This window comes from Mustela nigripes, unplaced genomic scaffold (assembly GCF_022355385.1).
Source record: "Mustela nigripes isolate SB6536 unplaced genomic scaffold, MUSNIG.SB6536 HiC_scaffold_75, whole genome shotgun sequence".
NCBI lineage: Eukaryota > Metazoa > Chordata > Mammalia > Carnivora > Mustelidae > Mustela > Mustela nigripes.
This window is the reverse complement of record NW_026739490.1, coordinates 2,378,010-2,391,535: the sequence shown is the minus strand read 5'-3', so window position 1 is coordinate 2,391,535 and position 13,526 is coordinate 2,378,010. Positions and strand designations below refer to the sequence as shown.

The following is a 13,526-nucleotide window of genomic DNA, read 5'->3' as shown; positions in this document are numbered from 1 at the left end:
CTCCAATGAAGACATACAAATGGCTATCAGACACATGAAAAAATGTTCATCATCACTAGCCATCAGGGAGATTCAAATCAAAACCACATTGAGATACCACCTTTCACCAGTTAGAATGGCCAAAATTAGCAAGACAGGAAACAATGTGTGTTGGAGGGGATGTGGAGAAAGGGGAACCCTCTTGCACTGTTGGTGGGAATGCAAGTTGGTGCAGCCAATTTGGAGAACAGTGTGGAGATTCCTTAAGAAATTAAAAATAGAGCTTCCCTATGACCCTGCAATTGCACTACTGGGTATTTACCCCAAAGATACAGATGTAGTGAAAAGAAGGGCCATCTGTACCCCAATGTTTATAGCAGCAATGGCCACAGTCGCCAAACTGTGGAAAGAACTCAGATGCCCTTTAACAGACAAATGGATAAGGAAGATGTGGTCCATATACACTATGGAGTATTATGCCTCCATCAGAAAGGACGGACACCCAGCTTTTGTAGCAACATGGATGGGACTGGAAGAGATTATGCTGAGTGAAATAAGTCAAGCAGAAAGAGTCAAGTATCATATGGTTTCGCTTATTTGTGGGGCATAACAAATAACACTGAGGACATGGGGAGATGGAGAGGAGAAGGGAGTTGAGGGAAATTGGAAGGGGAGATGAACCATGAGAGACTATGGACTCTGAAAAACAATCTGAGGGTTCTGAAGGGGTGGGGAGTGGGAGGGTGTGGGAGCCTGGTGGTAAGTATTACGGAGGGCACGTATTGCATGAAGCATTGGGTATGGTGCATAAACAGTGAATTCTGTTACACTGAAAAGAAATTAAATTAAAAAAAAAAAAAAAGAACTTCCTAAGCACGCCCTCTGTCAAGGGGCGGGGTGCTCTGCAGACTTTTGAATGGAATAAAAAGTCTCACCTGAATTTTCCTATCCCCCTCCCCCAACAGCCCTGCACCACTTTCCAGCTGAAAGTCGTAAACTCTAAACTCTAGAAGAAACAGATTTCCCTGCTTCTCAACCCTGGTTGCCCAGTGGAATCACCGGTGGACCTTTAAAAATTGCTGCCAGGTGCCCACTCCCAAAGACTGGGATTTGAGGGGTCTAGGGTGTGGCCTGGGCCCGTGTGTTAAAGCTCCCTGTGCAATCCTAATATGCAAGGTTTTAGAGCCACTGCCTTAGAGGTCACCTAATCTCAAACTTTTATTCTATAAATGAGTTAACAGCCCTGCTGAGAGGATTCCACGGTTTAAAAAAAAAGGTGGGAGTCCGTTCCCCTCCTTCTAAGGTGGATGGCTTTCTACTGGGAAAACGAGAAAACAAAGGAGGAAGGATTCTAGATCAGCAACATCAGAATGTCTTAAATCAGCTGGACGCTCAGGTGCCTCTGACTCGATCTAGAATTTCCCATGCTATAGCCTTGGCTTGGACTTAGCTCCCTGGGTGCAAGTGCAATGGATGGGAGACAGAGAGCTTGCAGGCTACTTAACTCAGGAGGCAAAGTTCTTCTCAGTCATCCCTGCTCCCCTCACTTGCTTCTCTGGCAGCCTATCCCTGTGGGGACTGGAATGCTCCCCAGGTGGGCAGTTGAGCCTCTGAGTCCTCAACTGGTTAGACCTCCAGGCAGCCAGTCAGTGCAGCCTCTTTGGACTCCTTTTGGGTGACAGCGCTGACTCTGGTGATATCTGTGAAGCACTTTTCAGTGTCTTATATAAGCCTGTGCTGAGTGGAAGGAAACTAATTGAACTGCTCGGCGGTTTAGAGTCTGTATGGAAAGTCTGGATGGAGACTAAACCAACTCGCGGTGTTGATTCTGAGACCATTTGGCCTGTGCTTATTAGCAAACTGCCCAGACCTGCATGTGATTAGTTTAGCAGACAATGAGCACAGGCTTGTGGTTTCTGAGTTCTAAATATATGAACAGAGTAATCTACAATTCGGATGGAAGACACATTTATAGCCTCGACACTGAATACACCGAAAACGTTATACCTGCCGGATTTCCCAGTTTACGTTCCACTGTTTCATATTTGTGAATCTCCATGTTGTCATTGGAATCCCTGTGGCTGCATCAATTCTAATCAGCCTGTTATATGAAACTCCCAGGATATCATCTTTCTTGCTTCCTTTAAATCTAAAAAAAAAAAAAAAAAAAAAAAAAAAAAGTGAATGAAAAGCAACTGCTACATGAGGTTCATTCATACACAACTTAAAGATAACAGGAACATTTCTAAATGACATCCAAAGAATGGACAGTGAGGGTTTAACTCTTCCACAGTAAGAGCATTTTTATTGTGATAGGAAGAGAATATGAAGAGTGGAGAGAATTAAGGCTGTCCTGCAGACACCCTTTATGTGAAACTGACGTCAGAGGGAAGCAAAGTAAGAGAGGGTCAAGTCAATGAATTTGAAATCCACCGTGTCTGCCAGGCACCCTTCTAGGCACAGGGAATACATTTAGCGACCTAACTGGATAGACAGTGTCTCACTTCTGGAGCTTGTATTCTAGGGGCGAGCGGGTCATGAATAAGGGAAAAAGATATGGCAGGTTAGATCACGAAGGCAAATAAAGCATAGGAGGGGGACAGGCAATATTGGCAATGAGGGGGTTACCATTTTAAGACGGCCGTGAGCAAGGACATTTGATTAAAGATGTCAGGGAACGAGCCACATGGGTGTCGGGGGAAGAGTACTGGGGGGCAGAGGGCCCAACCAGTGCAAGGCGGCAGCTTTCTTTTTTTTGGGGGGGGGCTGCGGTGGGGGGATGCTCATGAACCTGCCAGGAGGCCACTGTGGCTGGGCACAGTGAGGGAGGGGCAGAGGATGTGAAATCCCCAGAGCTAAGGTCTTACAGGGCCATTGTTAAGGATTTGGCTTGTGTGCCAAGTAAGCCAGAAGGCCTTCAGATGGTTCTGGGCAGATGCCTGCTGTGGTTTGACACAGGTCTTAAAAGGATCACTCTAGCAGCCAACCTGGAAACTCAGGGGGACAAGGAGAGAAGTAGGGAGCCCGGGTAAGTACTGTGAAGAGAAGGTATGGAAGATCGTTACGAGCAGATGATGTGTTGGGGCCATTTGTGAGAGGACAGTATTCTTTCCTTTCCTTCTTTTATTTATTTATTTTTTTTTAATTTTATTATTTATTTATTTGAGAGAGAGAGAGAGCGAGAGAGAGCACAAGCTGTAGGGAGGAGCAGAGAGAGAGGGAGAAGCAGGCTCCCTGCAGGAAGTCGGATATGGGGCTGGATCCTAGGACCATGGGATCATCACCCCAGCCAAAGGCAGATCCTTATCCGACTGAGCCAGGCACCCGAGAGGACAGTGTTCTAAAATTACAAAGAGTTCTACATTCTAGACTGAGAATAAACTGGGCTCTGAGAAAGGCACCTGGAGACAAACAGGAAGTGAGAGGGGCTGGTGAACAGTGTGATACCTGACAAGGTAGTAGGTGAGGCCAAATTCCGGAAGAGACTGCCACGCCTGGATGAACCTCAGCTTGGCTTCGACCAGCGGCATCTGGGCCACGTTCTGGTGGGCTTCTAGAATCCGGGCTGCCAGCTGAGCAGAAGTGGAGAACATTGAACCGTTCTTAGCATACCCTCACTGTTCTGTAATCATCCTTTTACCTCAGGTCCCCAGGGAGAAACATAAATGCAAGGCCCAACTGCAACTCTACAATTAATTCCCATTCATTCATCCTCTGTAATTCACTGGGGAGAAGAAGGAATAGCATCAGCCAACACATAAACCCTGAGGTTCATGGAGATGGAGGGTTCTGGCTCCCTCCTTCTGTATGGTGTCCATGGACAATGGTTTCTCTTGAATCAGTTTATCTGTATAACTTTTAACCCCCTCTCATGGAAGCATCATTTAAATTTTTAACTTGTGGGGACTCAGTGATTTTAATGAAATCTGGGAATGCTGCCATGTTCAGTTAGCAGTAGTCAGCTCTACCAAAGGGAAAAATAATTTTTTTTTTAAAGATTCTATTTATTTATTTGACAGAGAAAGATCACAGTAGACAGGGAGGGAGGCAGAGAGAGAGAGGGAAGCAGGCTCCCCACCGAGCAGGGACCCTGATGCAGGACTCGATCCCAGGACCCCGAGACCATGACCTGAGCCGAAGGCAGCGGCCCAACCCACTGAGCCACCCAGGTGCTCCGGGAAAAATAATTTCTTAACATCATCTAATACCGAGTCCATAGGCAGAACTCCCCATCAGCCGATTTTTCATGCTGATGGCCTCAATCATTTTAATTCCTCATTTTATCTCAGAAAATACAGCATTTACTGCAAACAGTCTGCTCCAACAAGATTGGCGGTACCTGCTTTGACTTGTGTTTTTTTGCACACCGAGGTGACACAAAACTTTCAGGGTTCATTTCCATGGTTTCGTTATTGGAAGCCACCTGAGATGCCGAGTTCCGATTTTTCATTCTCAGGAATGAAAGGATGTTGAGGACCTCTGGCTGGTAGGAGCTGTCTGCCATGGTTTTGCCCTTCGATGCCAGGATGCAGGCAGCCATCCATTGCGCATACTGGTTCTCCTGAAGCAAACATCAGAGGGCTGAGACACAAATTCAAGTGCAAAGTGCCCCCCTGCTGGGAACCGACCAGGACGTGAGCTCTCAGCTCTACAGTACACAAAACTGTCAGCTACTGAGTGAGGCAAGAGGTGAAGTACCCCATGTTCTGAGTGGCTGTCAATCACCTACTTTAATACCCAACAGGAATTGGGTGTTTTGAGTCCTGTGTGGAGTTTCTCTATGCTAAGGGGCTAGAGAATAGGAATGTCAGTTGTGACCCATTCCACACAGAGAATTTTGCATTGAAAGATAAACCCAGGACACAGGTGTACCATGGAAGACAGGCAGGTGAAAACCCAAGCTACCTGACAGCCTTCCTTGATACCTGTTTCCATTTTCATATCATGTCGGATATCTGTGACAGAAGGAAAGGAGGAGAAAAAAAATGAACTGATTTCCCATATTTTGTCTACCCTGGCCTATCCTTAGTAAAGATTCTGATCTCAAGGGAGGAATCAGGTCCACTGCTGGGCTCTGAACCAGTCAGTGGTGGTCTCTATTGCTCTTGAACGTTTGTGTAATTTTTTACCTCAGGGAGCCAAGGGGCGTGGTTCTAGAAGCTGAGGGGATGTAACTGGAGAGAGGAAGTCTTCAGAGCAACAGTCGCTGTGGTGCACTGAATTACTGACCTCAGTCTTCATCCTCCTAGTATCCGTACTTTTTGCCATGGAATTTTACAGTCTGTCTCATTAGAGACAGAGTGTAATTTCCCACCTCTTGTCTTTGGACATGCTTTAGCCAACAAAACGTGGGTGGAAATAACAGAGTACTACCTGCCGGCCTAAGCTTTAGGTCGTCTGCCATGTTTGTAATTCCTCTCTTGCATTTCTGCCATCATTATGAGCAGAGCCTCCCCAGGCAGCCTGGCACTTCCAGCATAAATACAAGGGAGTTTCACTTCCAGCAAGGAGCCAAGCCTAGCCAGGCCTACAGCTAGAAGCAGATCTGTCCAGGGGACGTGTGGCTGGATCACTGAAGCCTTAGCCTACTCGCCCTCGGTTCAGAGGCAAATGTTTATTGGTATATGACGTTTTGATTTTGGGGTTGGTTGTTACAAGGCAGTAACTGACTGATGAGTGCTCTGATTGGAAAAAAACATCTCAGCTGGTTTGTCCTTAGGCTGAAGAAAAGTAAAGGGACTTAGCATTTTTTTTTTTTTTAAATTTACTTACATGGTCACATCTCAGATACACTTCATTCATACCATCGGCAACAGGGATTAGTAACTTGATTCCAAATTTTCTCCCTGCTACATTGACGTCTGGCACAACTTCACAGCCTGAATGATAAAAGGCAGGAACAAAACTGAGTTCTGAGAAATGTGGTCTGTAAATCAGATGTGCATCTAAAAGAAACACTTTGAACATAAGCCCTTGGCATTTGCTTCTTTTCTGAAAAATTGAGGACAAGCAGACAACATTAATTAAAGAGGAACTAAATAAGACTCATGAACAATGCATGTGGATAACAACAACAAAAAAATCTTCCGTTATGATTTTCCTAAATATGTCATCAATTGAATTCATTTTCCAGGTCAATTTGGCTATGCTAACTCACTGTAACATGGAGTTATGAATATGAACTTTTAAATAAACCCACATAGAGGGAATTCTCTTACTGTCACAATGCTAAGGGAACTGAGTGCCCCGGTTAATTAAATATTTCAGCTCATGGAGTTACCAGCACAATCATGGCCATTTTCAGAAATTAGGACAGAAACTAAAGTGACATTGAATTAAACATAACCCTTCTGGAATGCAGGAAGCTTTTCAGGACCCTACAGTCCCTCATGTACTATGCGGATGGCACCGACTGACGCCACTTCAGGGACTTGGACACGCCGGGGAAGAAGGGACAGCAGAATGGAAATAATCCCATTTATCGCTCCACATTTCAGGCCCGTGCTCCATGAAGTGAAGCTGAAGGCAGGCTGCCATGTGAGAACCAGTGAAATAGAGGGGCTCCCCTCCTTCAGGGGGTAAGAGTTGGTCTTTCCTGGCTGGGTGATGACAAGCCATACCCAGATATAATACTTTCTTACCTCTAAGATTTAGTTTTTCTACTGGTTCTCCTTGCTCAAGTTCCTTATTTTTAAAGTAGGCTATCGATGTGTCTTTAAAGATGAACCAATATTGTTTGAAAGCCTTTAAGATCAGCTTCTTGGGCCTGCAAATTAAAGTAAATTAAGCATTTTAACAGCTATCCAGAAATGGAGGGACACAATGCAAATTTCACGTGGCTCGAGATGTTCTGGAAACCTGTTCAAATAACACAGTCTGTATTGTTGAAAATAAATTTCATATTGCTAACTCATATCTAAAAACTGAAAATGGGGTTTTTAATAGACGTGGTAGTTACTTCAGAATCTCAGGGTTTCGACCACTTTGGCTTTGCTACTCCTGACATGTGTCCCTGAGGAAGACACTTGCTCTGCCTGCCCACATGTCCTGCCTCTGTGTGATGGGGACAGTACCAGCCTCCAGCTCATAGGGCTTCTGTGAGAGTGGGAAGAGGTAATCTCTGAGGGTGCTTATCACAGGGCCTAGCATAATTCAATAAATAATAATAATGATATATAATATAAGTAATATAATAAATAAACAATGATAAATTATTTATTATTAGAGAAACATCTAGGGATCTGGAGACATCTGGTGTCCATCAGAATTAGAAGGGAGCTTGTTAAAGGTACCTGAGCATGGGCCCTAATCCCAGAGACTCATAGTCAGCAGGTCCAGGTTAGGACCCAGGGTTCTGCATTTTAAGTAAGCTTTCCAAGTTTGAGAAATGCGAGTCTAGGCCAGTAATCTCCAAACTAAAACTGGGTACACTCAAACTTTAAAATATTTTTAATATTTTAATATATAATGTTACCAATATATGTTAGGTGAATATAATAAATACCCATCCCTTAACATATTTATATTTATGTGTAATATGTATAATATATGTACATTGTAATCCTATACAAATAAATTAAAAATGAACATGGAAAGTTCAATTTGTTTCAAAAAGGGAGGTCGTTACTCAGTGACATAAATCCCAGTTGAGGAAATACACTATTGGCTATGCTCACTAAATCACAGTGTCCATGGTAGAATGCCATCTACCTCATTTTGAAGGTTTCTGTTACAACAAAGCTACTGAGTTCCATCTTCCCTGATCTCAATCACTCACTTATGCAAATTAATCAGAAGAGGCTGCATTTTTATGTATTTAGTAAGTGGGTTTCAAACACACTAGAACTTCATTTAGATGACGTTTAACAGAGTTTAAAACTCTTTCCAGGTTTAAAGGTGTGCAGATAACATTGTTTTATTATTTTTTAAACTAAAAATTGGTTTTATTCTAATTGGCTTTATTAAGTGATTCATAAATTGGGCAGCATCCCACCTGGCAAGCAGAGAGAAGCTATGGGGAGGGGTACAAAATGGAAGGTTGCCATAGGAAGGAAGGTGGGGTGAGAAAGTTATTAGTAAAAGAAAGGACCATCCCAGGCAAGGCCACCTTCCTTGGTGGGGAAGGGCAGGAGGTCTTATTAGGTGATTACCTCATCTTTTGGGAGATGGAGGGCCCATGTGACAGATGACCTCTTTGGTGCTGATCAGAAAATTCCCTTCTGATTGGTTAGGACTCATTTCTGGGGGAAGCTGAAATTGCAACTAGGTTAGGTGTTAAGTCCTAGTTTGGAGATGGATCTAAGTGATGCTGTTTTGAGCTTGTGATTTTCTTTTTTGCAGTTCTCCCATTTTGAACAGACTCTCAGCTTAACTGAGAGATATGATCAAAATTCAGGGCAAGAGAATATAGTTTTAATAGGCGGTATCATTATTGGCAACAGTGTGACAATGGAAACATTTCCAAATAAGTGCTTTCCAAAACGCTCTCTTCGCAGCACTAATCTCTTTAGAATACCAATTGTGTTCTCACTTATTTCACACTCACCTTTTTCTTGAAGGAGAGGTGAAGTGTGTTCATTATTTTGAAAGCATCTGCAGGCTGACCACAGACAGCCACTTGTCATCACAGGGAGGTCATAAATTTGGAACACATTCTTTTGAAAAAACAAGAGTGCACGACTCCTCTTAAAGGTATTTTTCCATGTGATAACCAGGGTGTCTTAGTGGGACTAAAGATTTTAATGGTCACTCCCTCTTTATGAAGTTTCCACTGTATTTTAGGTGTCTTTTATTTATCAAGAATCTCACTGATAATCTCCCATAGACATTGTGTAAGTCAGCCTGGAACTTCTTTGGTCCAGTAGAGTTTGCCTATTCACCTACAGTAACTTGTCTGTGAATGAGGCAATGAATGAATTTTACATGTGCTCCTCTCTCTCTAATCCTCTAGAGGAGCCATTTTATTTATTCCAAAGTAATCTCTGCAACAGTGGTCACACCTTACAGTTTGGACATAAATAACTGTTTTTATCAAGTATGTAACTTAGCAGTAGGATTATAACTTGTCTGATATGTACTTAGGGGTTTGCATAAAGTAGAATCTTGAAAGCCTGGTTGGGCAGGAAGTTCTAGATTGACTGTTATTTTCTCTTAGCACTTTCAAGAGATTTTCTAGCCAACAAGAAGTCTGCTGCCCACTTAACTGTTTTTCCTTGCTAAGAAATCTGTCTTTTCTCTCTGATTTAAAGACTTTCTCTTATCAATTATTGGCCTTACTAAGATGTACATTTATAGAGATGTATTTTGATTGGAATTTATGATTCCTGAACTTAAGGATTTTTGGCTTCAACAATTATGGAACACTCTCAAGCTTTCTGTTTTGAATACTTGCCTATTCCCCATATATTCTAGAACTCCTAGTAGGTGTATATTGAAACTTTTCATTCTACCTATAACATTTTCCATTTCTACCTGTGTTCTCTATTTAACTGTGTTTTCATTTTTTTTTTTTTAAGATTTTTTTATTTATTTGACAGACAGAGATCACAAGTAGGCAGAGAGGCAGGCAGAGAGAGAGAGAGGGAAGCAGGCTCCTTGCTGAGCAAAGAGCCCGATGCGGGACTCGATCCCAGGACCCTGAGATCATGACCTGAGCCAAAGGCAGCGGCTTAACCCACTGAGCCACCCAGGCGCCCGACTGTGTTTTCATTTTTATTAATTATTTTAATTATTATTACTATCTCTTTAGAGAGAGAGAGTGCACACATGTGTGAGTGGTGGGGGAGGGGAAGGCAGAGAGAGAGGGAAAGACAGAATCTTAAGCAGGCTCCACGCTCACTGTGGAGCCTGAGACAGGGCTCGATCTCACAACCCTGAGATGATGACTTGAACTGGAATCAGGAGTCAGAGGCTTAACCGACTGAGCCACTTAGGTGCCCCTTAACTGTGCTTTTATTTTTTTATTTTATTTTTTAAATTTATTTGACAGAGAGAGATCACAAGTAGGCAGAGAGGCAGGCAGAGAGAGAGAGGAGGAAGCAGGCTCCCTGCTGAGCAGAGAGCCCGATGCGGGGCTTGATCCCAGAACCCTGGGATCATGACCTGAGCCGAAGGCAGAGGCTTAACCCACTGAGCCACCCAGGCGCCCCTTAACTGTGCTTTTAAACTTGACATTCAGAGCACCTATTCAATTTTAAATTCCTATGACTAAATTTTTCATTTCCAGAGTTTCTATTTGGGTCCTTTTCAATATTATCTCTTCTCTTTCATGAGGATTTTTATCTGTTAGTTTCCTTAAGGATTCTAAGCATATTCATTTTACTGTTTTTTCAGATTGTTCTATTATCTAAACTTACTGAAACTGCTAATCTTCTTGTTTGCTGGGTCTGTTGTCTTTCCTTTATGGTGGTTCATGAGCTCACGTGGCTAGTCATTTTTACAGGGAGGTCAGTTTTTTTTTTTTTTTTTTTTGAAGAATTGAGTGGTTTTATTTATTTTTATTTTTATTTTTTTTAAAGATTTTATTTATTTATTTGTCAGAGAGAGAGCGAGCGAGAACGAGCACAGGCAGACAGAGAGGCAGGCAGAGTCAGAGGGAGAAGCAGGCTCCCTGTGGAGCAAGGAGCCTGATGTGGGACTCGATCCCAGGACGCTGGGATCATGACCTGAGCCGAAGGCAGCTGCTTAACTAATGAGCCACCCAGGCGTCCCGGGAGGTCAGTTTTTAGGGGGTTACTATTTCCTCTGGAAGGCCCATGCATGCTAGATTGTGGATATTTCCCTCCAGGTATTTTTGTAATTTCATTTGCCAGGGCTTCATGGGTTTTGTGGTCCTGGGCCCATTTCTATTTTATTTATTTTTTTTTCAGAATTCACTTCTCATATAAGACATTTAAATTTAGATCTACCTCCATGTGGGACATAGGGTTTGACTCTTGCTTCTCCAGAGACTTTTCATTTCCCCAAGTAGGACCCCACTCGGGAAGAACTTCCTCCTTGCTTCCTGGGGCAGATGGACAGCTTTTCTACCCCCGGCTAAACAGAGAAGGCCACCTTTAGCAAGTTTCTGCCATTGGGCATGGGCTTCGGGCCAGCATCAGTACCTTACAACAGGCCTATAGGGTCCTCTCCTGTCTCTCCTGGGGATTAAAATCCCAGATTCTCATGGGAATGTGGTCTTGGCCCAAATCCCTCTGTGTGTCTGAGGTTTCATTTGTAGAATCAGATTCCCTCTGCATCGCCTGCAAGCTGGACCTCCCCGTCTCACCTCAATTTTGTATTCACAATGCTTTTATTTTCACTTTATCTAGCACTCGTGCATATTCAGAGCAAGACTGAGGTTCACGGCTCGTTCTACTGCTCATTCTACTGTTGGTCTACTGATAAGGAAAGGAAGCCCAAGGAAGTGAAATGAAGGGTCTTTAAGGGTCACACGCTAAAAAGTAGGAGGGGTGCAGCTCGACTCTCCTGCCTTCCTGTCTCCTTTCTTCTTTGCTTCCTTCTTCCTTCCCTTCCTCCTTCATCTCTCCCTTCCATGAACTGTATTATCTATTAAAGTCAACCTCTTTAGACCTTTGGTAGATACAGTGACTGCTATGAAACAGAAGACAGTTCTGTGTGTTTGAGCAAAGCAATCACATTAAAGTGAAGTGGATGGAGGGCTTAACCCCGGAATGTTCTCTCCTTCTCTGGAAACATCTAGAGGAAGGAAAAGGTCACCTTTTGGTTTGTGAAGCGCTGCATTTGCTCTAGACAGAGAATATGGCAACTTACTTTCTTCATAGAATGATTATTAAAAATTATAAAGATGTATTTGTGGATTCAAATTACTACTATAGCTCCGACTATAACAATATATGTGGTTGCAACCATGTATGCCACAAAAGTTAAATTTAATTAATAAGAATTAATGAAATTGACTTAATTTTTAAAAATGGGCATTTCTGTTTTTTTAATTTTTTATTTTATAAAAATATTTTATTTATTTCTTTATTTGACAGATAGATAGATGGCACAAGTAGGCAGAGCGGCAAGCAGAGGGAGAGGGAGAAGCAGTTTCTCCACTTAGCATGGAGTCCAATGCAGGGCTTGATCCCAGGACTCTGGGATCACGACCTGAGCCGAAGGCAGCCGATTAACTGACTGAGCCACCTGGGCGTCCCTTTTATTTTTTAAATTTTTGTTAAAGATTTTATGTATTTATTTGACACAGAGAGAAATAGCGAGAGAGGAAACACAAGCAAAGGGAGTGGGAGAGGGACAAGCAGGCTTCCCGCCGAGAAGGGAGCCCAATGCGGGGTTTGATCCCTGGACCCTGGGATGATGACCTGAGCCAAAGGCAGATGCTTAATGACTGAGCCACCCATTGTTTGAGATAACATTAAAAAAAAAAAAAAAGAAAAAAGCAACTTATAGAAACCCAGTGATAAAAATCGTTACCTTTGGATGCTTCTCACTTATACCTGATTCGCTGTTCTCTCTTTCTAAGTCTTTCTTTGCATCATATGTTCCCCAAACAACTCGTGTTTCTTTTCAAGTCATTGACCCGCTGAAGTGTCGGTGTGTTAAGAAAAGTCAACGAACCATAAAGTGACATGAGTAATTGATAGAACTTCAAAGGGGCCTTATTCTTTTCATCTTAACACACCCTGGCACCATCACAAATGTTTTTTTTCTTTCCATGAAATAAAAAACTCCTCTGTCTTTTTAAGTCTCAGATCTGAGGTGACTGGGGAGTTTCTCAGAAACACTGTCATAGGCAAAGGTTGATAAACCAAGGAGACTACTTCTGTATAAGCCCAGGACCAAAGTTCTAGAGACAACTGACTTTTCAACCACGAAAGAACCTTCGAATGATGCCCAGTCCTGAGCCTTGCGGATGACCAGTCTAGCATAGGCGTTCACTAGTCACAGACACAGGCCATGTTTACACCATTTATTGAGCACATACTATGAGCAGGGACCATGCTCAATGCTTCATATATGTTATCTTCTTCAACCTCCCCAATAAACCCAAGAAGAGGTATGTCCCCATTTTATAGATCAGGAGACTGAGGCTCAGACACATGACAATGCCCGAGGGGACCCAGTTAGTACAGGTTGTCAAGCCAGGATTCAGCCCATTGTCTGTCTGATGCCAAAGCTCAAGCTCCACCTTTGAACCAGGAACTTGCTTAGTGCGGCAGGTTCAATTTAAATTCCTGCACAGTTGACCTGCGAGGCTTTGTTAGGAGAAATCCCTTTCCCCGTTAAGGGTGACTTACCTAAATAATTTGAGATGATCTGCAAGTTTAGGGATATCAGTAATGTCCTCCTAAGGAAAAACAGATAACATTTCATAAGTGGTTAATTAGGTGGCGTTGATCCTCTATATCTGCACCATCTAATACTGTAGCCACTCACCACATGGGGTGATGAAAATGTGAATTAATCAAAATTAAACTAATGAGAAACTCAGTTCCTCAGTCACATGAGCCACATTTCTAGTAGTGACCCCAGCAGATGGGGAGTGGGCAAGGGAGGGGGGTGGGAAGGGGCACAACATGGGT

The 13,526-nt window shown here is 43.1% G+C and overlaps 1 protein-coding gene and 1 long non-coding RNA gene across 2 annotated transcripts in view; one reads left to right on the top strand and one right to left on the bottom strand.

Moving 5' to 3' along the window:
* Positions 1-13,526, bottom strand: part of LOC132008131 (fermitin family homolog 1) — a 35,986-nt gene that overhangs the window by 3,369 nt on the left and 19,091 nt on the right. Inside the window, exons 9-14 of the mRNA XM_059386525.1 lie at positions 13,242-13,291; positions 6,621-6,745; positions 5,752-5,858; positions 4,319-4,540; positions 3,427-3,551; positions 1,987-2,128 (exon numbers count right to left, since the gene is read on the bottom strand). Of these exons, the coding sequence (XP_059242508.1) occupies positions 1,987-2,128; positions 3,427-3,551; positions 4,319-4,540; positions 5,752-5,858; positions 6,621-6,745; positions 13,242-13,291 (771 nt within the window). The remainder of the gene's footprint in view (positions 1-1,986; positions 2,129-3,426; positions 3,552-4,318; positions 4,541-5,751; positions 5,859-6,620; positions 6,746-13,241; positions 13,292-13,526) is intronic.
* The window catches only part of LOC132008134 (uncharacterized), a 48,010-nt gene that overhangs the window by 21,745 nt on the left and 12,739 nt on the right, over positions 1-13,526 (top strand). The window lies entirely within an intron of this gene.